The sequence below is a fragment of the Theobroma cacao genome, chromosome 9 (genome assembly GCF_000208745.1).
Source record: "Theobroma cacao cultivar B97-61/B2 chromosome 9, Criollo_cocoa_genome_V2, whole genome shotgun sequence".
In the NCBI taxonomy this organism is placed as follows: Eukaryota; Viridiplantae; Streptophyta; class Magnoliopsida; order Malvales; family Malvaceae; genus Theobroma; species Theobroma cacao.
In genome coordinates, this window is record NC_030858.1 from 3,470,987 (window position 1) to 3,498,562 (window position 27,576).

Sequence of the window (27,576 nt, forward strand, 5' to 3'; positions counted from 1 at the left end):
TATTATTCTCAACTAAAAACAAATACAAATACGTAAGATTCTAAGCAAATAACCTAAATTACTATAGTACTTGAATATTTGACTACTTTGGTAATTTAATTTTATTACCTTTCCCTAATGCTCAAGGGTACCATTTATAATATAGCTTTTCCCAATACTAAAACAACTCTACTTCAAGTTGTCTAGTACAACTAAAGTAGATAACAAAAGAATTAAATAAAATAAATGTTTTATTCTAGATAGAAACACTAAGTTAAAATTCTAGTGCAAGTAAAATAAATAAAAGAGAATTCTAACCTTATTTAAACTACCTTATGCAAGCAGTCCTACTCTAACTCATACTCTTTATGTGAACTCCCTATGTAGTTGGGCGTTTGAAAACCCTCAAACGACGGTGGCCCAATGCTAGTTGTCGATGGGCCCTCAAGTGATGTCGTCTCAAGCTCAATTTGTGCCCATAAGCACTATGCATCACAAGTGTGTACTGTTAGTCTGAGCCTTCTATAGAAGTGGACTATTCACGGGATTACGGATTGTGACACTACGTTGTGCTTAACCTAGTCAGGCCAGTGACCACAACCTTTTTTAAGTCTTAACCCTACCTATTTAACATAAATGGCATATGCCTTAAATGAAACATTAAAGATTCTCCATGGTACTTTAAAATTTTATTTCTTTATTTTCAATTTTAATTGTAGAAATTTAATAGAAAAACTCAAGACTTTTACTTCAACCCGACAAACTTATCTTTTAGGAAATTCAAAATCACTGTAGGGTAACGTTTGATATGAAAGAAGTGAGAGCACATTCTCTATAATATGTTTAATTAAATTACATTACATTGTTTGTTTTGTAACAAACCACTGCAATGTAAGATTGTAATGCAATCACATTACAGTCAATGGATGTAGTGTAATTACAGCTCAAAACCAATGCAATTAGATTGTATTGCACTTTGTAATGTTATTAAAGACATATTTACCCTTCAATTTTGTTACTTGTTAAAAACATCTTATAATGTTATAATTTGGTTTTTTATATAGATTTTGAGAATACCCTTTTATTATTCTCAATAGTCATAGCGATTATCAATAAAATTTATATTATCTTTTAAAAAATTAAAAAAAATATATAATACATAAAATTATATTTAGAAATGAAAATAAAATATATAAAATTATAATAAAAATAAAAAATATATGATGTTAAAAATATATTTAAAAGATAATATTATATAAAAATTAATGATAAAAAATACAAATATATTAAACTTACATTTTAATAAATAAGGATAATTCTAGAAATTAACATTACATTCTTAGTAAAGTACTTGTAAATCAAATGCTATAATATTATCTTTTTTATATTTTAATCATTACTTTACTTATATACCAAACACTACAATATTATATTCTCTGTAATCACATTACTTATAATTACATTGTATTGTAAAGTACCAAACATCATTTAAATGTTATTATTGAGTATTGACTAGCTGACTATAACTCATTTTAGTGTTAATTATAATCAGTATTAATATCAAAAGTTACTTATAACTATAAAAACTTTATAAATAGTAATAGATTGAAATAATGGATTCTATAATTCAATTTCAAATGTATAAAATTATGTATATGATTGGCTAATACTTTTATAAAGATCAAATGGTTATTTTATTTAAAGACCATTTAGCCATTTTCGTTTTCTAAAATTACCATTAAAATAGTCAAATTTATTCTGCCATTTTCCTACATTTATTTAAGAAAATTTTTTTTCTAAAGGATATTTCGCAGATGCTCTAATGTCAGTTACAGTTGCAATTATAATAGTAAAACAGTACATTGTTTTTTTGGTAAGAAACAGACTTGGGTTCACCCCATGAGCCTTTAGAAGCTGTAACAAAACATAATATATGTCTTCATAACACCATCGTGACGTTAATGAATGTATAACATTTTGTATGCATGGATTCACCAGTTGTAAAGAAAACTTTAATGTGAAGTTACGTAACATAATGCCTCTGCCAACCATTAAACTTTAAAAATAGAAATCTCCCTTATACTATTTTTTCTGAAACCTCCTCGTTAAGTAAAACTTAAAATTGTAAAGACATGAGCCACGACACAGTGTCTTGAATGGAAATCCAACAAAATAGAAAAAACCTTTTGTTCCTCTGCCACTGTTCAAGTCTTCTAGACCGTGGTATCTGTATGAATCACACCATAAATGGTCTCGACGACAGTCTATATTTTTTAACACTAGTAAAATAATGAAGTGAACTGACAAGTCTTTGCCCACCTCTTCCAGACTTTAATTACATTTCTCTTCCCTCCCCCAAAGACTCCTTCACAACCAACAAGCCCCCCAACCCCAACTCAACTCATTGCTTCGAAATGTCAATCTCCGTTGCAAGGTTTGTCGCATCCGGGGGCAAGAAAAAACTTTTCTTGGCTCTCTTTGCGTCTGTCCTTCTAGTCACTGCCATAGTTAGCATTGCCACCACCGTATCCGTCTCCAAAAGGAAATCTAGCAACAACAACAGCAATAATGCAGCGCACTCCATCATCAAATCTTCCTGTAGTTCCACATTATACCCAGAGTTATGTCTCTCAACGATCTCTGCTGCCCCAGATGCTGAGACCAAGATCAAGAGCCCCAAGGCTGTTATCGTAACGTCAATGAACTTGACAATAACTGCTGTCCAAAGTAACTATTTATCCATCAAGAAGCTCATCAGCACAAATAAGAACCTCACGAAACGTGAAAAGACTGCCCTTAATGACTGTCTTGAACTGGAAGATGAAACTTTGGACGAGCTCTACAAAGCTGAACAAGATCTCAGCGACTATCCCACTTTTAACAAGTCCATTTCGCAACATGCTGATGAACTCAAGACCCTTCTCAGTGCTGCAATGACCAACCAAGAAACTTGCCTTGATGGATTCTCTCACGATAGTGCGGATAAAAAGGTTCCACTCAATCTTCCAAGTTAAATTTTATGTTTCTCAATTACCATTTTCACTAACTAATTAATGACTGCATTGTCTTGATTTCAAAAGGTGAGGCAAGCGTTAATAGATGGGCAGATGCATGTGTTCCATATGTGTAGCAATGCACTGGCAATGATCAAGAACTTGACAGACACGGACATGGCAAGTCAGGGTTACCCATCAGGGCGGCAACTTGAGGAGCAAGACGAAACAGAATGGCCTGAATGGTTGTCGGCGGGAGACAGGAGACTGCTGCAGGCGCCAACAGTTACCCCTGATGTAACCGTGGCCGCTGATGGCAGCGGTGACTTCCGCACGGTGTCGGAGGCGGTGGCGGCTGCACCGGAGAGAAGCACCAGGAGATACATTATAAAGATTAAGGCTGGAGTGTATAAGGAAAATGTGGATGTGCCAAGGGGGAAGACCAATCTCATGTTTGTGGGAGATGGGAGGGTTAATACCATCATCACTGCTAGCAGAAACGTTGTCGATGGCAGCACCACTTTCAACTCTGCCACTGTGGGTGAGTGATGATTTTGAAATTTATGCGATTTCAGTTTAAATTCTTTTCTCAGATTTTCAATGCGAATTATTTAGGAGTACTAAAACTAAATTACAATAATTTGCAATTTTTCATACGAGGGGGACACAGAGAGTGGAAAATGGAGTATTTGATGTTGCTTTTCATATAGGCTAGGCGAAAGCTTTAGGTCATCTTAGATTTTTTTTTAAAAGAAGCAGTTTTTCATTTTTTAGAGTTATTTCCTAGCTTCTAAGAAACTACAAGTAATCATGTATTTGTGGAAGTGAACTTTGAAGCGATCCTGTCTTTGGCTAAAAAAGGAATTGTTCACTATTTTTAACGAGTCAACCAATTTAATCTTGGAAGACCGCTGCCTGAAGCTAACTCTTAGATGAATAAAACTGAAGCTCATAACACGAAGAGCCTTGGTCCTTGAGATAATGAAAGATTATTAAATTCTGAACTACTTAGATCTCAAAATCTCAATCACAACAGAACAGACAGGGCCTTGATGCTCAACATTGTTACTCCGGTGCCCTCTATTGTGGTGAATTTCCAGCTGGTGGACAATAATATTTGTCAGAAATTCAATACTAAATTTTCAGATTGACGTGACGTCTGTCATAAACTCTAGCAAACAGACAAGTAAATCGTGTCTTTTACAAACTGAGAAGTCCGCTATTCCGTAGGGTCTTCAATGAATTTGGGACCTCCACATGTACCTATCTAAATCCTTTTTTTTTTTAAAGTTTAAACAATTTCTATATGTCCGCTTGCAGCTGCCGTAGGAGACGGGTTCTTGGCCAGGGACATTACATTTCAGAACACGGCTGGACCATCAAAGCACCAAGCAGTGGCGCTGCGTGTGGGATCAGACTTATCGGCATTCTACAGGTGTGACATGTTAGCATACCAGGACACTCTCTATGTGCACAGCCTTCGCCAATTCTATGTACAATGCCTTGTAGCAGGTACTGTGGACTTCATATTTGGAAACGCAGCAGCAGTTTTTCTAAACTGTGACATTCATGCTCGTCGACCCAATCCAGGCCAAAGGAACATGGTCACCGCACAAGGCCGCGATGACCCTAATCAGAACACTGGAATTGTGATCCAGAAATGCAGGATTGGTGCAACCTCAGATTTACTGGCTGTTAAGGGAAGTTTTGCCTCTTATCTAGGGAGACCATGGAAACAATATTCGAGGACCGTTATTATGCAATCTAATATAAGTGATATCATCCACCCAGCTGGCTGGTTCGAGTGGAATGGACCATTTGCACTAGATACATTGACATATCGGGAGCATCAGAACACTGGGGCTGGTGCTGGGACGTCAAACAGGGTTACATGGAAGGGGTATAAGGTAATTACCAGCGTAACTGAGGCGCAGGGCTATACTGCTGGGAATTTTATTGCAGGCGGTAGTTGGTTAGCCGCTACGGGCTTTCCTTTCTCTCTCGGTCTTTGAATTATGGCTGAAGTTTAGATTCACGTGATTCAGATTAAGAGTATTATTGCCAAGTTTTCCTTTGCTCTTTGACATTTCGAATCAACTTGTTTCCATGAGGTTATTAATAAGTTACAAGCTGAATTCCGCAAAGCAAAGATTATTTAACTAATATCTTGAAATAGAGATACAAAGTTTATTTCCAAATTAAGTGCATGGGTTGGCGAATGAGTAGCTAGATAAGTTGATAACATCCCACGAGAAAACTCATGAAAAAGCAGAACAGAAGCCCACTCTCAGTTAAGACTTTACTCATGGAAAAGCAGTACAGAAGCCTACTCTCTGTTAACTTTAAGATCAATAAATCTTAAAAACAATAATGGTGAGTAAAGCCAAAGAAATGAAGAAGGAGATCACACAGTAAAACTGGAAATATCTCATTCATATCCCACGCTACAATAAACTGCCACTATTTAGAAGCCACAACGAAATGGTTTTAAAGTAGACCTCATACAACCAGTTTGATGCATTATCTTAAAACAAGGAAATAAGCCACGTGACCATTACATCTACTGAGGCTAACAACCAAAGAAAAAATAACAAACAACAAGAAAATAAAATGAAATAAGAACAGGTACATAGCACGTTGGATCATATAAGTAAAGAGAGCATGAGACAATCACATGGTTGTCACTTTACCAACGGGTTTAAGCAAGCTCTGCACCATACTGCAAATCAAGCTTCCACCTCTAACACTCTCGGTTAGACTTTCTCAGACTAGGAATATATTCATATAACGGGGTGAGGGCTCCTCCATGGGCTATACAAGCTTTCTTTAGGACGGGGGGTAATTTACTTATGTCTGCTGTTGATGCTAGGCTGCCAATGAACTGCAACAGGAGTCCTCCAAAATGTTCGGAAGCCTTGCAACAATCAAAATGGCATTTTAAATCAGTCAGATATTTTATGGGCTCTGACATATCTTACATCTACCGCACATACAAATTGAAATTTACGTAGTAAGATAAAAAATTATTGCTTAATTAGGAGGAGAGTGTTGAACCTCTTTTGCAAACTCCGTTGGAAGGTTGTCGACTACAGAACATATCACACCATTTCCCTCCATGCCATTGTGGTATGAATCAGTAATAGCATCATATCTGATAATTGAAAATTATAAGAGTGATAAGAGAATACTAGAAAGCAACTTTTCTGTCAAAGGAAGCCTAACAGATGTAAACTCCAATCGCATCTCCTTATTGCACTCATATCTTCTTCATGCTTGATTAGTATGAAAAGTCCTGTCTTTTCTTATGATTTTATAGAATTTTTGCGTTTTAAAATAATTCGTTTCCCTCTCCAAAGATGAAGTATAAGAATTTTCAAAAGATGTGATTCTTTAAGTTAATTTTGCATCAAAAAATAGGGAATGTAGCAGAATATTGTGCTAGCATCAGGAAATGATAGAACAGATATATGGGACTAAATGAAAATTATGAATTTATGAGGACAATACCTGAAGAAAGGCGAATCAATCGATGTGGTCCTGTTAAGAATCTCTATTGAACCTTCCATATCACAAGTTAAGTCTGAGATTGCAATAAGGTGGCATCCTTTCCTCACAAGATCTTGAAGCTGCTGGGTACTCAACAACCGGGGAAATCTTTTCTCCCAATAAATGCAATTAACTGCCAGAGGATAAAATAAGATTCTATCAAAGTGTATACGCTCATTTAAGCAGACAGGTGATTAGGAAGGTTAAAGATAGTTTAGATTATCTGGAAATTCATGGAAAGAAGACGAGACGAAACCTATTATTATTTTTTGATCAAGTACAATTGCAAGAGTTGCAAAATAGACAGTGTTGGCAAATTCAAAGGTGCCACATACCAAACACAGATACATATGGTGCTATTCTTTCATGGAAAACAGGCTTGTAGCATTCTGGATGTGCATAATAGTCAGCCTGAAATAAGGAGAAAAGGAGACGGAAAGGAAGAAACTGTAAGGACATGCTTTTCCGGTTGAAGACAATATTATATTCATCAAACTTGGAAAAAGAGAACATGGCCGGAAACTTACAAAGACTAAAAGCAGTTAAAACATGGATTTAACATGCTACATTTCCCTTATAAATAATCTCAAGTATAAACCCAAATTGTAAGTGTTTTGATCAATAGCTTAAATTGTTGTTCATCTTGTTGAGATCATGTGATGATAATTGGATCCACCACCGTTGCCCAAGAACTTTACTTCTCTGCTTATTATCCAAAGGCACAATATTTTTTAGAGCTTGCCTCCTCTTGGTGACAAAAAACATATGGTAGTATCTGAACCTATTAATGGAATTCTATGAAACATATCTATGTATCAATGGACTTCAGGCTAACAGAACCCAAAAACCAAAACAAAAAAATTAGAGTTACCTTATCAAATACTTTAGGATTGTCTTTGTGCTCAACCATGTCTTGAGAAGTCACCACACAACCATATACCTCAAAGACTCTCTCTGATGCCTGACCAGGCAAAGGTGGATCCCTGGCCTAACAATAAGATATTTCATGTAAACTAAAAGAATGTAGTTCAATGTAATTTATCAGATAAGCAAAGTAGAGAAGACTAGCACCTGTACATCAATTGGAACTTAGAAGCATTAATAAACAAATCTCCAATTTGGAACTTTGAACAGTTAATTCTATTATCATTTCTCACTGTTATTGCAAGTTCTAGAAATATACTAGAAACCATATCTATAACCTCAGGAAATATGAAAGAGTGAGTGCTTTAACCTATGATAAAAGTTTAATGACATCTAAATGCACTACAATCTGATCTCTTGATCAGAGTTTTTTTTTTTCTCGAAAATCATTCTTAATCAATTTTCACCAAAATGCAATATCATCATGTTTGTGATAAAATTTAGCACTAAAAAATCACAAGATAAACAAATAAATAAATAAAAGCACAAAAAAACAATAAAATATACAGCACCAGCAACAAAATAATTAAGAAAATAAATAAAAAGTACCAAACAAACAATAAATTTTACAACACCAGCAACCAAAAATATACAAATTTGGAAAACAAATAATAAACCTAAAAACTTAACGAAATCCGAGCTTTTGGAGAGAAGAAGGTAGAGAAGGAAATATTGTGGGCTTCAGTATTCGAAAAAACGGGGCTTGAGGAACAGGTTTAAGGAGCAAATAATCATTCTAAAACCAGTCTTTTACAACAAGAACTTAGTTCTAATCTTTCCAAAAAAAAAACTTAGTTCTAAGAATTAACAAATTAATCTAAATAGAAAATAATTTTCAAACTAAAGCATACTTTCTCAAATAGTTGGGGAAGTTTGCTTGGATCAACAAAAGTGTGAGGAAGAAGCTTAAACATCTCTTGTGCCCCAAGAGATCCTGTAGGAAAAAAAGAAACAAAAATAAGATATACTATATAAAGGAATGTTGGAAAAATAATGAGAGACAAGGGAATATAAAATAAAATAAGTAAAAACAGTAAATGGTATGAGGTATGGTATCACTGTCTTTTAAGGATAATTTTTATCCCTTTGCAGTATAAAGCTCTGTGCAAAAGGACTGTAACGATTATCCTCCTAAATTCAACAGACCTTTCTTTATAGTTTGCACAAACTAATAAAGAATGACATGAACAGCAGAAAGAAAGAACCCAACTAAGAAAGAACCCAACTAAGAAAGAAAAGAAGCAGAGAAGACTTAAAGAGAAGATGAAAGGCTTTCGTGTGTGTTGTGACTGAGGGTGTGAGACTATATTTATAGGCAGAGAGTGAAAAACAAGATAAACATTGGAGCAAAATCAGGAAAGCTAGGTAAATCAAAGGTTTGACCTTTCTTTATAATGTGCACAAACTAATAAGGAACGACATGAACAGCAGAAAGAAAAAACCCAGCTAAGAAAGAAAGGAAGCAGAAAAGACTTAAGAGAAAATGACAAACTTTGTTGTGTGTTGTGAGTGAGGGTGTGAGATTGTATTTATAAGCAGGGAGTGAAAACCAAGATAAACGTTTGAGCAAAACCAGGAGAGCTAGGTAAATCAAAGGCTTGACGCTTCCTTATAGTTTACACAAACTAATAAGAGATGACATGAAGAGCAGAAAGAAAGAACCCGGCTAAGAAAGAAAGGAAGCAGAGAAGACTTAAGAGAAGATGAAAGGCTTTGGTGTGTGTTGTTAGTAAGGGTGTAAAGCTGAATTCATAAGCAAGGTAACTAAAAAGGAATGGCATGAATAGCAAAAGGAAAGAGCCCAACTAATAAAAAAAGAAGCAGAGAAGACTAAAAGAGAAGATGAAAGACTTTGTTGTGTGTTGTGAGTGAGGATGTGAGGCTGTATTTATAAGCAAAGAGTGAAATCCAGAATAAACGTTGGAGCAAAACTAGGAGAGCTAGGTAAACCAAAGGCTTGACCCTTCTTTGTAGTTTGCATAAACTAATAAAGGATGACATGAACAATGAACGATAGGAAGTAGAGAAGACTTAAAGAGAAGATGAAAGGTTTTGGTGTGTTGTGAGTGAGGGTGTGAGACTGTATTTATAGGCAGGGTATCTAAGGTTGAAAAAGCTTAAAAAATTAAAACCAAGATACAAAAATTCATTTGGGCACAACCCATACGTATAATCACGCGCAAGGAAGAGAAATATGAAATTTCTTAAAATCTAACCCAATTTTGTGTGCGTGCAAGTCCACTCCGTTTTCCTTACTTGCAATTAACCCATAGTGAGTTTTCATATATAAAGCATTCATCTTTCTTATATCTTGACAATGTAAAATATTTGAACTTGATGAAATACACTATTCTCCAACAACTATTTGGTTGGTATTTTTGTAACTTGCTTGATGCTTCATAAAAGCAAAAGAGTACAAAATGCCTTTACAAGAAAGGCAAAATGTATTTTGAATAATTAACAAATTAAAAATTAAAATTTAGTGACTAACATATTATGATTTTACTCTCATATAGCAATGAAACAATTATACTTAAATATTTATTGCACTTTTCAACTATTTGATTATTTTTTATCAGATATACTTTTTGCATTTTACTTTTTTTCTTCTTAATCAGAAATCCTGAAGAAGTTGTTCAGGGCCTCATGAAGTAACGGCTGTGGTTTGAACTCTGCCACCAACATACCGGGATGTGGGGTGAGTTACTGTTCGATGCTCAATCAAGTTTTGGGGGCAAACAGAGCAGCCTTCAAAAGTAAGGAAGAAATTATCAGAAAAAACAGAAATTGTCTGGTAATACTCAGAATTGAGAATACCATGGATTTTGAAGATAGTTTAATTGAGTTTTTCTTCCTGAAGAGTAATTATCATGATACATTTAAGACGAAGTAAATATATTAGCCAATATTCAGGCTGTACAATCTCCAGGCTATAAATCTAACATTTTATTATAAGAGCAGTGAATTGCAACTTTAGAATACCTTTTCCGGAACCGGTAAAAACAAAGACGAGAGGACAGATTCCTGATGGCAACCCCTGCCCTGCAATCTCGTCTCCTACAGAAATTACAGCTGCCTTAGCAGCAGTCACTGAAGGATACATGTAAGATGCACCCAGTGACAGGAAGGGCGTTGAATATCCAAGATTTAAATACCCTGTGAATTGTAAAGACCCTTGAAATCAGCTTAGCAATCAAGTAGAAGTGAACAATATATATTTGCAAGCGATGCTTCAGGCTCAAGTTTCCGTTGTATCAGAAAACAAAGATTAAGGATAAAACATATTGGCAATATTTTACATTTAATGATTCAAGATATCAGAAAATAATCGAGACTCAATTCTGCATAAGTAATAAGCCTCCATTAAAATAAAAGCCCCTTTATTGGAAACGCCAAAAGGGATTGTAAGTTGAGAGCTTACTCTCCCCTAGTCCTCGCAATAAGTCAATTAAAGCCACTCTTCCAGCAAAGTTTCCAAAAGCAATTAATCTCTTCCCATTGTCTCCATCAACAAGCTCGTAGTCAAATAATGTCGCCCTTTCAGCCAGGATCTATACCAGAAAGAGCCAATAGCATTATATCTAAGTTTTGCATGATAGACTGTTGATGAATATGAAGTGCCTTGTCCAACAAGGGCATGTTTTCTTCCTGTGCCTTGTGAGTGTGTGAAAAGAAGGCATAAGCTGTATCACGACGAATCATCTCCAACTGCATCAGAAGGCAGGGGACAACTATGTTAAACTTCCCATATTCACCAAAAACCAAAACAAAAAAGAAAACCATGTACTTCAAATTTTGAACTATAGTTTGTAAAGTTTATGATGAATATATAATTAGCGAAAGATCCATGAGCAATTATGATTGTTAATCAATTTTCTTTAAACATACATCGTAACAAAGCAATCAAATCAATTAAGGTTAAACATTTGTTAAGATTTATTCAAATTTTATTATACAAAATTAAAAACTTTGCCTAAAGAACTCTACAAATTAAGTACTTAGTTAGGATTTAACAAACAACAGAAAACAAAAAAATAATAATATACTAGTAAGAATAAAGAGAAAAAGAGAAATTAAGAGTCAGAAGAAGTTGGCATTATTACCCTCGGCTTTTTGATGCCCAAGACGAGGCCACATGCCGACAAGTCGTCTGATATTTCACAGCCGACCTCTTCGTAGAGTTTATCATCAAAGATGCGCTTGGTGGATGGTTGCACGATGATGCGAGCAACACCAGGACTTTTATCCCTGCCACCGTTGAGAAGTCGAGCACACTGTGCTGGTGTCAAAGGCGCCCTTCTTTCCCACTTATTTGAAGTTTCAGACAGGATCCCAACCACTCCATTTCCAAGCATACTGCTCTTCCCCAGATCTACGTTGTCTTATCACTCAATAGTTAGCAAATATATCTTTCCAGAAAAGGCAGATAGTTAGCAAATATAAACGGAACGGAATCTTACAAAAATGTGGTCAGAAAGAAAAGAAAAGAAAAGCTGTCAACCTCGAGCGTTCTGGAAGTGGTAAGAACTTTGTCGTAACCTCCTTGTTTGATGACACGAGGCCAAATTTTGGTATTTTTATACCTATCCATAAGGCATCACGTACAAAAACTTTTAAATTATTTTAAAAATTTAAATAAATTTTTATATTTTTATTATATTTAATTAAATTTTTATATTTTTTATTTTAAATCAAATAAATTTTTATATTTTTTATTTTAAATTAAATAAATTTTATTATTAACGATTGATTTAATCAAATGTTATTTATTTTTCTATATCGCATGACGTTATTGTGATATATTAAAATATTATAATTAATTATGATGTGATATATTAATATATCATAATTGATTATGACATGATATATTAATTTAATATAAAAAAATAATTATGTAACATTTTTAACCTTTCACATCAATGTCATATTAGTACCATATGAATATAAAATGACAAGTGATATTTTCACTAATAACAGTTAATCAATTATTAGTCATAAAGACTTATTTGATCCAAAATAAAAATACAATACTTAATTAAACACAATAAAAGAATAAAAATTTATTTGAATATTCTTGAATAGTTTAGGTATTTATTCGATATTATACCTAATTTTAACTATTTTTAATTAACAGAAAAGATTTTGGGATAAAATTTCCCTCAATGAAACTTCTTCATATTTAAACGCACATGTTACACGTCATGTTTAAAAAATATTATTATTATATATCATGTTAAAAAAAAATTGTTATACATCATAATTAAAAAATATTGTTGATACACACCATGTTGAAAAAAAAATTATTACATGTCATGTTTAAAAAATATTATTGTTACACGCTATGTTCAAAAAAATTTTGTTACTTGCTATATTTAAAAAATATTGTTGTTATACGTTATGTTCAAAAAAAATTTTACTATATGTCATTTTGAAAAAAAAAATATTATTACATGTTATATTCAAAATAATTTTGCTATACACTATATTTACAATGTTACTATACACCATGTATAAAAAAATTTTGTTGTTCGTCATATTTAAAAAAATGTTACTACACATTATATACAAATACATGTTGTTACATGTTATGCCATGTTTAATATATTTGTTACACACAAAGTACATTAGATTTGTTACATGCAGGCATGACATGTAACAATTTTGAGCTGTAATCTAATTTACAGATTTCATTTCACTTATAATTTCAACCATCAATTTTAGGGTTTTATGAATATAAACTAATAAATCTAAAAACAAGTTGTTACACGTCATGCCATGTTCTTTGGCCTGTAAATCAGCGATCATATAACGAGATGACAAAAGATAGACAGAGAAATAGTGATGGCATTAAAATTATAGAGAGTTGGAATGTAAAAGAGACAGACAATATTTAATTTATCTAGATGGCAAGAGTGAGAAATTGAGGCAAAATATAATATTGTCTGAAATAATTTAAATGATATTTTTGTCAAATTATAACAAAAAATAATAAAAATAATTAACTTTATATTGAAATTTATTTTGAAAATAAGATTTAGTAAACAGTTAACTTCATATCTCACAATTTGCTCTTTCAATAAACTTCCATGATAATGTTAGTGAACCTCTATCATTAGGCGTTAACAGCCTCTATTACTAGGCGTTAACGTTAATTTATAAATCCATGTCTAACTTTAATTCGGCGTTAATGCCAATGTTGTGAGGACCTGATATTAATGATTTTAGTTGCTTTGCCCAAAACTCAAAAACTCGAAGGCCATGTATCCTCTAATTGAAATTATGGTAGAATAATTGCAAACTCAATGAATTTATACCCTATCTATTAAACATTTTTCTTCTCTCTCGTTTAGAATTGCTAGACCTTACTTGGGGGAATGTTAAGTTAGAATCCACTTAATTTCCTTCAACTTAACCCTTTTTTTTTCTTTTATAAAAAAGAAAAACTCAATGAGCAAGTTTTTGATACAAAACATTTATATAATATCTGATATAATGTTCAAATAATTTCCTAAACCATTTAAGAAAATTTAAATAAGTTGTTATTCTTTTATTACATTTAATCAAGTCTTTTACTTTTATTTTGGGTCAATATGATTGATAATTGATTAATTGTCATTAATCAAAAAATTACTTTTCATTTTATACACACATTACATTAATATGACATTCATGTATAGGATGAAAAATATTACCTAATTATGCTATCATGCCATATTAACATATTATGTTATCATCAATTATGATACGTCAATATACCATATCATTATCAATTATGATATATTGACATGTCATATTAGTATTACACGATATAGAATGATAAATGACATTCTGACTAAATCAATCATTAGTTATAAGAGTTTATTTAATTTAAAATAAAAATATAAAGACTTATTTAGTTTAAAATATAAATACAGTAATTTAATTAAATACAATAAAAGTATAAGGATTTATTTGAATTTTTTAAAATTATTTAGAGGTTTTTTGGGATATTATGTCATAGTATTTTTATGGGATGAAAAGAGCTGTAAAATCATTGTTAATTGCAAAAGTTGTTGAAACTAAAATCTATTTAATTATTACTATTAAATAAGTAGTTTATATCATTTAAATAATTGAGAATATGTACCAAAACATATGAATCGCTGATTGTCATGTAATCTCTTGCTAAAAAATTAAGATTAGAATCTTCTTTCTTCAAATAAAAAAAATGAGATTGAATTAATTTTTAGTGACTGTACTAATAGCAATAATCAAATTTAGAAAGGGAAAGACAAAAAGAATCCCTTATCACTAATCATAAAAACCACCAAGTAGCCATGGTTGGATCATGTTATGATAGCATGTTTGGTTAAAAGAATAAAATAGAGAAATATTTTGAGTTGTTAAAAATTAAGCAAGGTATTTTTAAAAGTTCATCATTTTTTTTGATTTGGATAGATATATATATATAATCAAATTATTATAGTTTATTGTTTGTGTCTTAATTTTATTAGGAGAGAGATAATGGTGCGAAACACCGTCCACTACATAGAATAAGACAAGATTGATAAAAGAATTGAAAACCTTTGCATTTCTGAGGACTCTCTAGCTCCTTCTCCCATGTACATGTAAATTGGGAGAATATCTTCATGCCAATGTAGTAATTGAGGAGAATCTAATAATTGCTATTAATCTCTTGGTACTTGGATTAAATAGAGAATGGAATTAACAAATCAAATGTTTAATGAATAACAAGCATCAAGTAGAATGAAAATTGATATTTGTTAGGTGTTTTGTTATATTTAAGATTGCTCTAGTGTTTTTTCTTTTGTTGTTGCAAGTTGTGGTATTGTTTTTTCCTTTGTTATTATTAGTTGTTGTTTATGCTATATTTTTTATCATGTGGATAAAGTTTGATATTTTTAATTATATTGAGACTATGTTTATTTCTCTTTTATCACTATGATTATTTGTTTTATAAATAAATTGTTGACGTATGGTACAAAAGAATGTCTTCACCTTCGGTCATTGCTTCTCAATGTTCAAAAAGAACAAAAAGAAATTGGAATTTTGATGAGAATGTTGTATATATCATGAATGGCTAATTTGCACAATAAGGGAATATATTATATAGATATTGATTTTAGAGGTAGTTATAGTTAGAGCTTGAAAGGATGACTGTCAAAAAATTATCAAATGAGAATTTGAAGGCCAAACCTTACATAGAATAAAAAATAAAGTCTTTGAAGAAACACTGGACCCTGTATATGTTATAGTACGAGAGAATTATACTAATGGATTTGATTGAGACAATCAAAGGAACATGGTTGACCATAGTTATTGCTGAAAATTCTATATGAGAATCTTACATATGGTAGTTATGGTTTTTTTTTTTTTTTATAATTAGAAAAAAGGGATTTGAATCTTACTCTTTAGGTAAATGAATAATGCATTAACCAATGAATCAAATGCTCGGGGTGCTATATGGTAGTTATGTTGATTGAACTTGTTTAAGTATTTGTATTTAACAAATTATTATTAAAATATAATATATGATATTTTTGTCTTTTAAATAAAATATTACTAAAATGTAATGAAAAATATTTTTTACTTTTGATAAAAATATTATTAAATTACAATAAAAGGGTGTTTTATGTTTTGGTGAAAATATTATTAAATTATGTAAAGGATAATTTCATCTTTTGTATAAATATTATTAAGTTATAATAAAAGGTATTTTTGTATTTTGTTAAAAATATTATTAAATTATAATAAAAGGTAATTTTATCTTTTACCATAGATACTATAAAATTATAATAATGAAGGGTATTTTTGTATATTGGTGAAAATATTATTAACTTATAGTAAAGGTTAATTTTTTCCTATGACATAAATATTACTAAATTATAATAAAGTTTATCTTTTGAAAAAAATAATTTAAAGTATAATAAAATATATTTTTACCATTTTATCACTTATTCCATGATTATTTTAAAATTATTCTTGTCAATCAATTAAAATGAATATCATAACCCTAAACCCTAAATCTTAAAAACATGACAAAAATTGTAGACAGTAGATTCCAACCTGTTATTTACTATATCATATATTAATCCTGTTGCTCAAATGAGGCCCAAGTCCTAACCTTTCCTTTATCTTTTTCTTTTTCCTATTTTTCTCAGATTTGAATCGATTCTTGTATTATGAAATACTGTACAAAATTTGGAGATGAATAATAGGACTTTCTTTTATTAATATCTATACCCAACCGAAGAACTAAAATTATGAAACAGAGAGGATTTAAAACAGGGATGAGCAAGCCTTTGAATTTTGATAGAAAACAAGATAGTAAAACATAGTTTGATCTATTTAATTACTATGAACCCTGTAAATAATTGAGAACCTGACGTAACAAGTGATGTTAGTGGCCGGAGAAAAAGGCTATCATCAGGTGGCATCTATCATTTATCATCCATAATCAAAATTGCGAAGAGGATTATCTTCAGTTTCTGCATCCATTGTAGGTGTGGATGGGGACCGATTTCGGATCAGGCCTGTTAGCACTCTAAAGATTGCGATAGGGAGATAACGGGGAAGACAAAGGAAGCAGCCACGTGCCCCTGATTGGCCAGTTGCTCCAGTTTCGCAGGCAGAGATAGACCTGTCAGTATGGGCCGGGACGGGCCGGTCAAGCCCAAGCACTTATAGGCTGAAAAATATAAGTTGGGCTGGGCCAGCTCATTTTTTATATAGACTGTCAAATCTCTAACCCAACCCACCCCTTGTTAGCCCATGGGCCAAGCTGGGTGAGCCCATATTTTTCAAAATTTGTTTTTACTCTTTCTCCCCTTAATTATTCTATAATTATTGAAATACATCTCCCCTTAATTTTTTTAAATTAAAAATATAAACATGCATTTTATTTATTATTGAATCAAATATTCATGTAACAGACCAATATTGCTTTCCATTACATCCATTTTTGCATTATTATGCTCTTGTCCAATTGATTGTACATGATTTACCTTAAGCAATTCAAGACAGCTACATGGATGAACAAGATTATATAATTCACCAAAAAAGGCAACTCTATACTAGTTTTCATTCTTATTTATGGGCAGACAGGAGGAGTTACTATCCCTTTTGTGTATTTTGTGGTGGGTACAGTAACTAATCTTTGCAAGGATAAAAAGTGTTGAAACTTACGACTGAAAGTGACTTTGGTATTTACATAGTTTTACCTAAAAGGCACCAGGAAAACCTTGAAGATTGCATAGTTAAAGCTAGCATCGAGGTTCTTTGGTTCAGTATCATCTCAATTCAAAAAGGCTTTTATGGGATCCTCTTCGACAAGCCGGACCCTTTTCTTCCCATTGCTAGCAAATGGAGGGAACTGTTCCGGATATGAACTTGCAGAATATCCGAATAAAGTCGAGGAGCCTTCAGGTGTAGGATGAAGAGAGGTTTGGGGCTGACTATACCTAAATTGTCGGATGGGGATGGGGATTTGAGAGAGCAAAACTCAACTGTTAGCTGCTGTTGTAGGTTGAAGGAAAGATTGAAAGAACACCAGAAGGGGGAAGGGCTGAACTGCTGAAGCCTGAAAGCTGATGGTCGATGGGGATGGGGATTTGAGAGACCAAAACTCGACTGCTGACTGTTGTTGTAGGCTGAAAGAAAGAGTGAAAGAACGGCAGAAAGGGGATTGGGGGAAGGGCCGAATTGGAGAATTGTTGAAGCCTGAAACGGTGTCGGGTTGGGTTGGGTAATTTTTTTTTCATAAAAAAAATTATGAAATACTAAAATAGGCCATTTTTAAATTTAATTTTTTTGGCCCACCTGACTGGCTGGATCAATCCGGATTAGCCTCCTAATCAAACGGGCCAGCCCATCTAGACTTGGGTTTAATTTAGGTTGAAATTTTTATGACCCATCTCATCTTATATTTCATAAAAAAATGGATAAACTTGATGGGCTAGGCCCATATTGACAAGTCTAGGCAAAGATCTGAATTTCATGCCCAAAAATTATTAACTAAACCAACTCGGGCATGAACCTCAATTGAGGCTCAAAGACACGTTGCTCTTAGATTAAACCCAACGCTGAATCTTGTACTGCCACTAGTTTTTTAGGCCTAATTCATTGTTCAAGATTCTGCAGTATAAGGTCATTTCTAGTTAAAACGAAGTCATGAATTCTGGTCGATAATCCACATTCTGCTTTATAACTACAGAGCATTTTTGCAATAATTTCGAGAATAAAGCAAACTTGTAAAACTTGGCTGTTCATTAATTATCTCATTTGATCTCTGGGGATTGAAATATAGTTGTACTGACCACTTAAACTTCGGAGAATAAGCTTTAAATGGGATGGGCCATGGACAATCTTTTTTCTTTGTTGGATAAATGGGCCATGGATAATCTTGTACTTCAAGGAATTAATTTGCTCATTCCAGTCTGGCCTATGGCTGTTCAATTGTCTATGTCCCGAGAGAACTCATTCTCCATCAGTTCGTCCCACCGTGAAGGTATCAGGTGTTTGCTGGGTCCTAGTAGTATGTAATATGCTCTTTGATTTTTTTTTGTTTGCCTGTTTTGCTCTCTTAAAATCTCTTAATTTTGAAAGCCTCTGCTCACCGAACATAACTAAATCAAATAAATATAGAAGGAAACTGAAAATCATTCTAAAAATGAATTCCTTGTGGGAAATGTTCCTCGTCATCTTCCTGGAGTCATTGTTAGACTGTTATACTTTGATTTACTTTATCAGTTGCCCCATTATGTAAAATATGCTTTCTTCATTTTTATTATCTCTATAAGATATTGTAGTAACTTCATTATTGAATGGTTTTCTGATCATTCTAATTATCACCATCTAAATATTTTGGATAGAGAAAAGCTTTAGAATCCTCACACACCAAATTTTGACGTCAAAATTTAGCATTTAAACTATAGCACCATCACTAAATTTACCAATGAATTTTTGGTGTTGGAGGCAATTAATCCAGCCATAAACAAATTAAATGCTCACCAAGTTCAGAGAAGGAAAGATATATTGGTTTCTTTTCATTTTCTTTTTTGCTGTAATGGGAATCACATGCATGTTGGACCTATAATTGATAGAAATCTTGAAATATATTAATCAAAGTCATTATCATCCGGTTGTAAAATTGGGTCTTTGGACCTAATGTTTGTGAACTAATCAGCATGCCATTCTTGGATGTTGGATACTTTAATATGCTTAATTAAAGAGTCAGCAACAAGAGGAGAGAGAGGAGTGGTTAAGTGAAGCTGTTTAAAAGTCTTGACAGACGTAAAACGTTTTCGAACAACGGCATATGCAACCAAATTCTGTGAACAATAAGACTGGCGGCTGCGTAACCTTGTTTGGCTTCTTCCATTTGATTAGCAAGTACATATTTTTCCTTAGAATTGCCATGCTGAAAGCTGTCCAAATTCAAAAGCTAGAGGCCCTGATTACTGTGGGATTCTCACCGTCACGCAAATCAGAGAGAGAGAGAGAGAGAAAGAGAGAGAGAGAGAGAGCAAAGATTCTTGACGAATCACGCAAACAGAAAAGCTAAAAATTTGATAAACCAAAGAGAATTTGACACTGCCCCCAAGTCGGTGCATGAAGTATGGACAAGGGCCCCCCCATAATTTATAGTCAAATGCTTTCAAGAAGCATAATTGAAATCGGAAAAAGGGTTGCATTAAAAACCAAAATTCTTCTATGAAAGTTTCAAAAGATTAGATTGATGGATCCATGCCAATGAGAATCGAAAGAAACAGTGAAAGTTGTCGAATCGATGCTCAATTAAACAATTAATGGTCCCTAACCAAGATTATCTTTCGACAATAAAGTAAAAAGCAAAGGTATTTATTACTTTGAAAGAGTACGTGTGTGATAACGAATACGGAAAATACTGCCAATACATAACGAAGACGAATACGATATGTGGCCAACAATTGAATGGATGTTTCGCAAGAGACAGAGAAAGACCGCGTGCACTTTTATGGCTTCTTCTTCTTCAAAAGGAGCAAAGCTGTAACGCGTTTTCGCGTCTACTATCTTTAAAGCGATACCCTCTTTAATTAGTGCCTTCACTATTTTTGAAAAAGAAGCCCCCATGCCTCATGTCTCAGGATATATTCTTAGAAAATTCGAATAATTTAGTTTTTGCCTATACGCTATTACTGCAAAGGATTCTTGTTGTGCCAATTAATGGGTGGTAAACCAAACATACAGTGAAAAATCATTATTAACTTATGCACATGAAACTTATAATTGTATATTTAAAAAAAATTAAAATTTGATGTATTAATAATGTACAATTTTTATACACTGTGAGATCACCGAATCTTAACACTTCATTAATAAGTTAAAAAAAATAAAATTCACTTTTTATTTTTTTCAAAATAATAAAGTTCCAGAATAACACCAACTTTTTAGTTTCTTTCAAATAATACCTCATTGATGAGGTGTTAAAATTTAGTCATATGATAGTGTATAAAAAGTATATATTGTCAATGTATCAAATATTTTTCCTTTAAAAAATATTTTAGATTTTTCTTTCATTATGACAATATAGCTAGGACAAATTAAAACAATTATGAATTGTTTGATTGGATTGTTTCACATAAACCGTATGGTTTAAATTTGAGTATTACATGACAGCATTCTAGGGTTATCTTGTCAATTAAGAAAAATAAAATAAAGTAATTGAAAAGAAATCGAAAGAAAGTAAAATAAAAAATAATAATATGGTTTTCATGTTTGGGATATGTATGTGGATTTTCAATATATGGAAAAAGGCTTGACACAGCACTCAAAAGCAATTAATGGGGTTTTAGTCGTTTAGGAAAGTCGAAAGAGAAGTTAGACGGTTTTTTCTCTTTGTGAATGCAATAGTTAGGTACAGATCTCTACAATTGTTTGATTGCGCTTTTCTATTATATTTGAAATTATCATGGAATCCCTTGTTTAATTGAAATTTTCCCCATTTCTATGGATAGGCTGAGAGACATTACTTAGAAAGGAAGAAAAAAAGAATTGCAATGCAGAGGCATGTGGTTTTTCTTTTATTCTCTTCTAATGAAACCAGCAGAGAGAATTTGTCGTCTAGTGGGTTTTCTTTACAACCTTCCTAACATGTTCTGAAATCTAGGTCTGATAAAATTAGTAACTTCAGTGTAACAGTATAGGCACCATTATTAACCCTTGAAAAGAAGAAAGGACTCAGCTTGTATAACTATGAACACATGCATGCCCTTGCCTTACTCCCCTCCCTCTTCCTTCATAAGCAGATGAACATGTCATGGGTCCCGGAGCTATCCATACATAGTTCAAAATTAAAAATTATGGGTTTTTTTTTATTAAAAAATTTAGAAAAATTTTGGGAAAAGATAATGAGGATAAAAGGGAATTAGACTCAAACAAAATATACAAAACACCCGAGCATTAAGTTTATTGGTTAATGCATGATCCCCTGCATAAAGAGTAGAATTCGAATATCTCATCTCTCAATTATAAAAAAAAAATAAAAAAAATATACAAATTTTTACAAAAAAAAAGGGTTTTGATAAATTTGCATGTTAATTTGAGATCATAAGGGCGTTTGTTTCCTTTGTTGCTCTTTTGATAAATTAAAAGCATAGTTTAATTTCATATTGATATATTGTAAGTTGTTGAAACATTTCTGAATAAATTCATTTTTATTTTTAATTGTAAAACTATTAATTATTGAGAGAAGTAAATTAAAATTTAGATTTCTTTTGCCTTCCATAGCTAAAGGGGGAATGCGAATTATATACACGTGATCTGTAATTAAATGGTTGATACTTGACATAAACATATAGAAGAAAAAGGTGGGAGACATTTGGAGTAAATATAGGCGAAGTGAAACCTTGAGCAATGGGCAGGCACACAAGACTAGATGATGCCCCTCGTTTGGGTTTAAGCAATAAAAAATCCTCACTTTTTTCACCGCCGACACAAGGATAAATAGACCACACCCAACATTGTGACTGATACACTGACTCATGGCACCCTAGTCGTCGATCATCTCCACGACTCCCACCTTCCTTCTTAAATTCCTTCACCTTCCCATCTAACTCTCAAACTCCTAGCTATACAGCCTTATAACCTCCGCTCCTCTTTCTTCCATAAATTCATTAGAGCTCTCTCTCTATTCTTCACAACATGCTAATCTTCTTTCTTTATTTATAATTATATATCTTCATTCTTTAGCATATGTTACCCAAAAACATGCCAAATTTCTCCTCACATTCATTGTTGGTCTTGTTGGTTGCTCTTTATTTGTGCTGTACCTCATATGCAACCTCCAGTAGTGATGATTTTCTGGGAGCTGAGTGCTTAAATGTGCCTGTAGCCGAGTTTGTAGGCTCTCTAAGAACCACCATTGATGCTGTAAGAAAAGTGACCTCCATCGTCTCTCAGCTTGGAGGCTTTTTTGGTGATTTTCGACTTTCTAATGCCATCTCTGATTGCCTTGATCTGCTGGACTTTTCTGCTGATGAGTTGAGCTGGACTCTGTCTGCTTCCCAGAATCCTAAGGGTACTTTACTATGTCTTAGCTCCTTAAGAATCTTCCTTTTTCTTTTCTTGTACCTATTGCTGGCCTTTTTCCTTGAAAAAGTTTAATACATATGGAAGCATATGATTCCCAATCACTTTTTCCTCCTTTGGCGTTTTAATGAAATTATAAGAAAGCATGTGTTTACATGCAACTTTTGTGGTGGCTAGGTAACTGTATGCAATCTCAACTACATTAGCTAACTACATCTGCCTTTGTTTAATTTTCAGTTAATGTCTTACACATATTTGAGGTCCTATATAAATAATAAAACTAGTACTTAAAAAGATAAGCATTTACTTATATGCAGCTAAAAATAACAGCACTGGTGATCTAAGTTCCAATTTGAGGACATGGCTGAGTGCTGCAATGGCTAATCAGGCGACATGCATTGATGGGTTTGAGGGTACAAGTAGCGTGATCAAACCTGTAGTGGCAGGGAGCCTTAATCAAGTCACGTCGCTGGTCAGTGACCTTCTCACCATGGTGCACCCCGGTCCCAGTTCAAAATCGAATGGAGGTACCAGCAATGGTGGTAGCAAAGAAGGAGGAGGAGCCGCTGCTGGTGGTCATCCGGGCCAGAAACTAGCAAATAACAAGAACCAATTTCCATCATGGGTGAAAAGGGAGGACAGAAAATTGTTAGAGGTAAACGGGGTATCAGCTGATGTTGTGGTTGCAGCAGATGGGACTGGAAACTTTACTAGCATAATGGATGCAGTTGCTGCAGTACCCGACTACAGCATGAGCAGATATGTTATTTACATTAAGAAGGGTTTATATAAAGAGAATGTAGAAATTAAGAAGAAGAAATGGAACCTTATGATGGTTGGTGATGGAATGGACGTTACAGTAATATCTGGAAATCGAAGCTTCATTGATGGTTGGACCACGTTTCGATCAGCAACTTTTGGTAAGAAGTATAATCAATTATTTTAGTGGACTTTTGTTATATTGGTTGAATTTGTTAAGTTTTAAGACCCACAGCATCATCAGTTTTCTTTGCGAAAAGGGAGGAAGCCATAAGCACTCGTGGCAGCCCATTAGAGCATAACTTCATATCTATAAAATCCCTACTGAAAATTCAATGCTGGGGTTGATCCTATGCCTCCATGGCTCAACTAGTCAACCTCCTTGAGGGCATGGGTTGGGGTCATTATTTACTGCCACTAGGTAGCATAGATGCATTCATTTAAAATTAGTTTGTACAAAAATTAATTATCCTTGTTAAGGACGTTTGTATCACATTTTTCGAGTGCTACGAGTTGGCGTGTTCCAACTTGACATCCCAAGAACCCATACCTGCATGGGTTGTATGTATGGAAATATGATGTTGCCCCCTGACATTTTTTCTGGTTTTCACAACAGTAATATGATGAAACGTTTATAAAAGACGTATTTTTTCCCCATCTAACTTTCCTCAGATGAGAAAAATAATAAATTTTTCAAAACAAGTAGAGAGCTGTATCCCCTGTTTCTACCATTCTACATACTTCTTGGCTTACGGTATTTAGTGATTCTGCACTTCTTGGCTACCTGTGATTTCTAGAGGTCAAAATGAAGAAGCTTTGTAGAACTAAAAGTAAAAAGTTTCCAGAGTGAATCACATGGGTAGTTTGATTTTTGATAACCAACAACAAGAAAGATCTAAGACTTGCAACGTGAAATACTCTATAGGGTTAGAGAACAGATCAATTTGGGGCCATTAATGTTCTTCTCTCTTAAGATTTTTAGTAAGAATCTTGAAATTGTTATGGTGCATAGCTATTTTCGATATTGTCCTTTTTTTTTTTTCATTATTGTTATTCTAATATGCATCACATATTTTGTCTTAAACTCTTGCAGCTGTAAGCGGAAGAGGATTCATAGCAAGAGACATAACATTTGAGAACACAGCAGGGCCCCAGAAACACCAAGCAGTGGCATTGCGATCCGACTCTGACCTGTCAGTTTTCTTCCGATGTGCTATTAGGGGCTACCAAGATTCGCTCTATACTCACACAATGCGCCAATTTTTCCGGGAATGTAAGATCACTGGCACTGTGGATTTCATTTTTGGTGATGCAACTGTGGTCTTCCAGTACTGTCAAATCCTAGCCAAGCAAGGTCTACCAAACCAGAAAAACACGGTCACAGCGCAAGGCCGGAAAGACCCGAACCAACCTACAGGCTTCTCTATTCAATTCTGCAATATCTCAGCTGATACAGATTTGTTACCTTTTGTTAACTCCACTGCTACATACCTTGGGAGACCCTGGAAGCTGTATTCAAGAACTATTATCATGCAATCCTACATTAGTAATGCTATAAGGCCAGAAGGGTGGCTTGAGTGGAATCAAGATTTTGCTTTGGACACATTGTACTATGCAGAGTTCATGAATTTTGGGCCAGGGGCTGGTCTTGGTAGCAGAGTTAACTGGCCTGGCTACCATGCCTTAAATAACTCTGAACAAGCTGCTAATTTTACGGTGGCTCAATTCATTGAAGGAAACTTGTGGTTACCGTCAACTGGCGTTAAATACACAGCAGGATTGGCGGTATAATGAAGCAATCGATGTAGCTTCCTTAATGTATTTAATGTAGCACATCTTTTTTCATATATTATTGGTGCTAAGTTTTGTGTAGAATCCTTTCTTTTGCCTGTTTCAACTTTCAAGTCTCTTATCTTTGTGTCTCTGTTAAAGATCTCCAATTAGCTGTCATGACTCACCAAGGGATCAATCTGCATAATCAAGCCCTGACGGCCTCTGAATTCTGAGAGACGATTATTCGTGCAGACAAGTCATTACAATTTGTCTGAATATTGTAATGAAAATTGAAAGCTGAGATGTGAGATTAGTTGGTTTTATTGTGGAAAAGAGGATGAAATTTCACTCTTTGTCATGATATTTAAACCACTTAGCCAATTATAAAAGCTTATGGTTTGTAAAATTTACAGTCAAAAGTCAATCTTATGGGTATATGTTTATAATTTGTTAAAGGTTCCACTTTTGTATAGTTACCATTAATATACATTAAAGATTAATATTTGATGCGTTAACAATTTATAACTTTTATACATTATTACATCATTAAATCTTGACATTTCATTAATGAAGAAAAAAGAATAAGGTGCAGTTTTTATTTCCTTCAAAATAATAAAGTCTCAAAATTATACCAACTTTTTATTTCTTTCAAAAAAATACTTCATTAATAAGGTGTTAGAATTTAATGACATTTTCATATATTAATTAAATGCAGAATCCCCTTTAAACAAATAATTTTAATTATTTGACCTTGAAGGGTTACAAGTTAATCAAGTTAAATCTCCCCAAGGCAACATGTCAAGCCTGCACTTTTCATTGGCCATATCTCCCAAGACATTTGTGGCTAAGTTATATACACATTTGTGCACAGTTCCGATTGCATTTTAACTTTGATTATTTGTAGGTGGTCATGTTATAAAAGGGAAAGAAATACAGCATAATTTTCATACGATGTAGCGTTCAATAAATTACCAAGTGATATCTCAGCCACCCGACGAAGATCCGCCGTCGCTGTTGGAGAAAACACAAGGCTGGATGGTCGTTATTGGAGCAAATTTGCTCAAGTTCATCATTGGTTATTGCATGAGAATGGCTTAGCATGCATAAAACAAAAACGACTAGATGGTGGAGAGATACCAAACCATCTTGAATATATGAATCAAGTATTAGGATAAGTAACATTTCTCAAATATAAACTTAATTTGCTAATAAATGCTTTAAAGGAGAAATAATTATGTAATACCCGTAAGAGACTCATCCAATAATATAATGTCGACTGTCAACAATTTTCTCCATTAATGAAGTACATTACTTGTTTGAACCAAATAGCTAAATCACTGTTCAACATAGAATAGGCCATCATCCCCCCCACCCCTGGCGGCCCCGACGTGTCATTATCGATTAAAAAATTTATACATAAATAATTTTATTTGATCCATACTTTTGTCTCCCACTCTTTTTCTTTTGGGTCAAATATTGCCTCTTATCTTTTAAAATTGATGATTGAAAATATATAAAGAGAAGGATAGAATCATATCACGTACTTTCACCAGAAAACCCAAGCTCGATCCTGTCGTGACGTGCGGGTCGGGGAACCCGTCCGCCAGACGCGGGGCGAAAATTAAAATCGCAAGGTATGGGAGTCGCCACCAATCTTTTTTATCTGGGTGTGATTGGTCACCTATTAAACCGATTCTTATCGACGAAGGTCCTAAATTGATTTTAGGTCTGTCGAAAGAACGAGAATTGGTCCACGTTTTTTAGAGATGGGTTCAGGAGTGCAGTTATGCACGGAGAAGGGTTAGCACCCCCGTAATGCCTATTTCATAAACGGTACCATTTAATCTTAAGTTATCTTAATATAGCATTTTCTTAGTTTAATCCCTACTTTATTAATTAAATTTTTATTGAATTGTCAGATTGAGTTTTTCACTTGGTCTTACGCATGCATATGATGCAAGCGTAGAAAGATGTCGTGACTTGTTTATTTTAAATGATGGAGTCGGTAATCTTTTATTGGAAAATTATTCGAAGA

The 27,576-nt window shown here is 33.5% G+C and overlaps 3 protein-coding genes across 4 annotated transcripts; 2 read left to right on the forward strand and 1 right to left on the reverse strand.

Annotated features, from left to right (window-relative positions):
• LOC18588198 (pectinesterase) lies at positions 2,285–5,061 on the forward strand. Its single transcript, XM_018127932.1, has 3 exons — positions 2,285–2,969; positions 3,060–3,513; positions 4,293–5,061. Exons 1-3 carry the CDS (start codon positions 2,394–2,396, stop codon positions 4,982–4,984), a joined length of 1,722 nt encoding a protein of 573 aa, XP_017983421.1. The 5' UTR covers positions 2,285–2,393; the 3' UTR covers positions 4,985–5,061.
• Positions 5,380–11,985, reverse strand: LOC18588199 (alpha-aminoadipic semialdehyde synthase). 2 transcript variants are annotated; one of them, XM_018127934.1, is made up of 11 exons: positions 11,944–11,985; positions 11,546–11,814; positions 11,064–11,150; positions 10,864–10,993; positions 10,425–10,598; positions 8,294–8,376; positions 7,390–7,506; positions 6,854–6,929; positions 6,480–6,651; positions 6,027–6,123; positions 5,380–5,886 (listed from the first exon to the last, which is right to left on the reverse strand). In XM_018127934.1, exons 2-11 carry the CDS (start codon positions 11,795–11,797, stop codon positions 5,713–5,715), a joined length of 1,362 nt encoding a protein of 453 aa, XP_017983423.1. In that variant the 5' UTR covers positions 11,798–11,814; positions 11,944–11,985; the 3' UTR covers positions 5,380–5,712. The 2 variants fall into 2 exon arrangements, with proteins under 2 accessions (XP_017983423.1, XP_017983422.1); XM_018127933.1 differs by having other exon boundaries at positions 11,903–11,985.
• LOC18588200 (pectinesterase/pectinesterase inhibitor PPE8B) lies at positions 22,426–25,989 on the forward strand. Its single transcript, XM_007012442.2, has 3 exons — positions 22,426–22,998; positions 23,327–23,929; positions 24,862–25,989. The coding sequence occupies exons 1-3, from the start codon at positions 22,674–22,676 to the stop codon at positions 25,557–25,559; spliced, it is 1,626 nt and encodes a 541-aa protein (XP_007012504.2). The 5' UTR covers positions 22,426–22,673; the 3' UTR covers positions 25,560–25,989.

What these genes read in the sequence shown, in the direction of transcription:
- LOC18588200 (XM_007012442.2), top strand. Translation starts at nt 22,674, where the DNA reads ATGTTACCCAAAAACATGCCAAATTTCTCCTCACATTCATTGTTGGTC. An exon ending in TGCTTCCCAGAATCCTAAGG is followed by an intron (nt 22,999 to 23,326) that starts GTACTTTACTAT and finishes ACTTATATGCAG; the next exon opens with CTAAAAATAACAGCACTGGT. An exon ending in GTTTCGATCAGCAACTTTTG is followed by an intron (nt 23,930 to 24,861) that starts GTAAGAAGTATA and finishes AAACTCTTGCAG; the next exon opens with CTGTAAGCGGAAGAGGATTC.
- LOC18588198 (XM_018127932.1), top strand. Translation starts at nt 2,394, where the DNA reads ATGTCAATCTCCGTTGCAAGGTTTGTCGCATCCGGGGGCAAGAAAAAA. An exon ending in ACGATAGTGCGGATAAAAAG is followed by an intron (nt 2,970 to 3,059) that starts GTTCCACTCAAT and finishes TGATTTCAAAAG; the next exon opens with GTGAGGCAAGCGTTAATAGA. An exon ending in TTTCAACTCTGCCACTGTGG is followed by an intron (nt 3,514 to 4,292) that starts GTGAGTGATGAT and finishes GTCCGCTTGCAG; the next exon opens with CTGCCGTAGGAGACGGGTTC.
- LOC18588199 (XM_018127934.1), bottom strand. Translation starts at nt 11,797, where the DNA reads ATGCTTGGAAATGGAGTGGTTGGGATCCTGTCTGAAACTTCAAATAAG. An exon ending in TGGGCATCAAAAAGCCGAGG is followed by an intron (nt 11,151 to 11,545) that starts GTAATAATGCCA and finishes CTTCTGATGCAG; the next exon opens with TTGGAGATGATTCGTCGTGA. An exon ending in ACCATATGTATCTGTGTTTG is followed by an intron (nt 6,652 to 6,853) that starts GTATGTGGCACC and finishes ATCCTCTGGCAG; the next exon opens with TTAATTGCATTTATTGGGAG.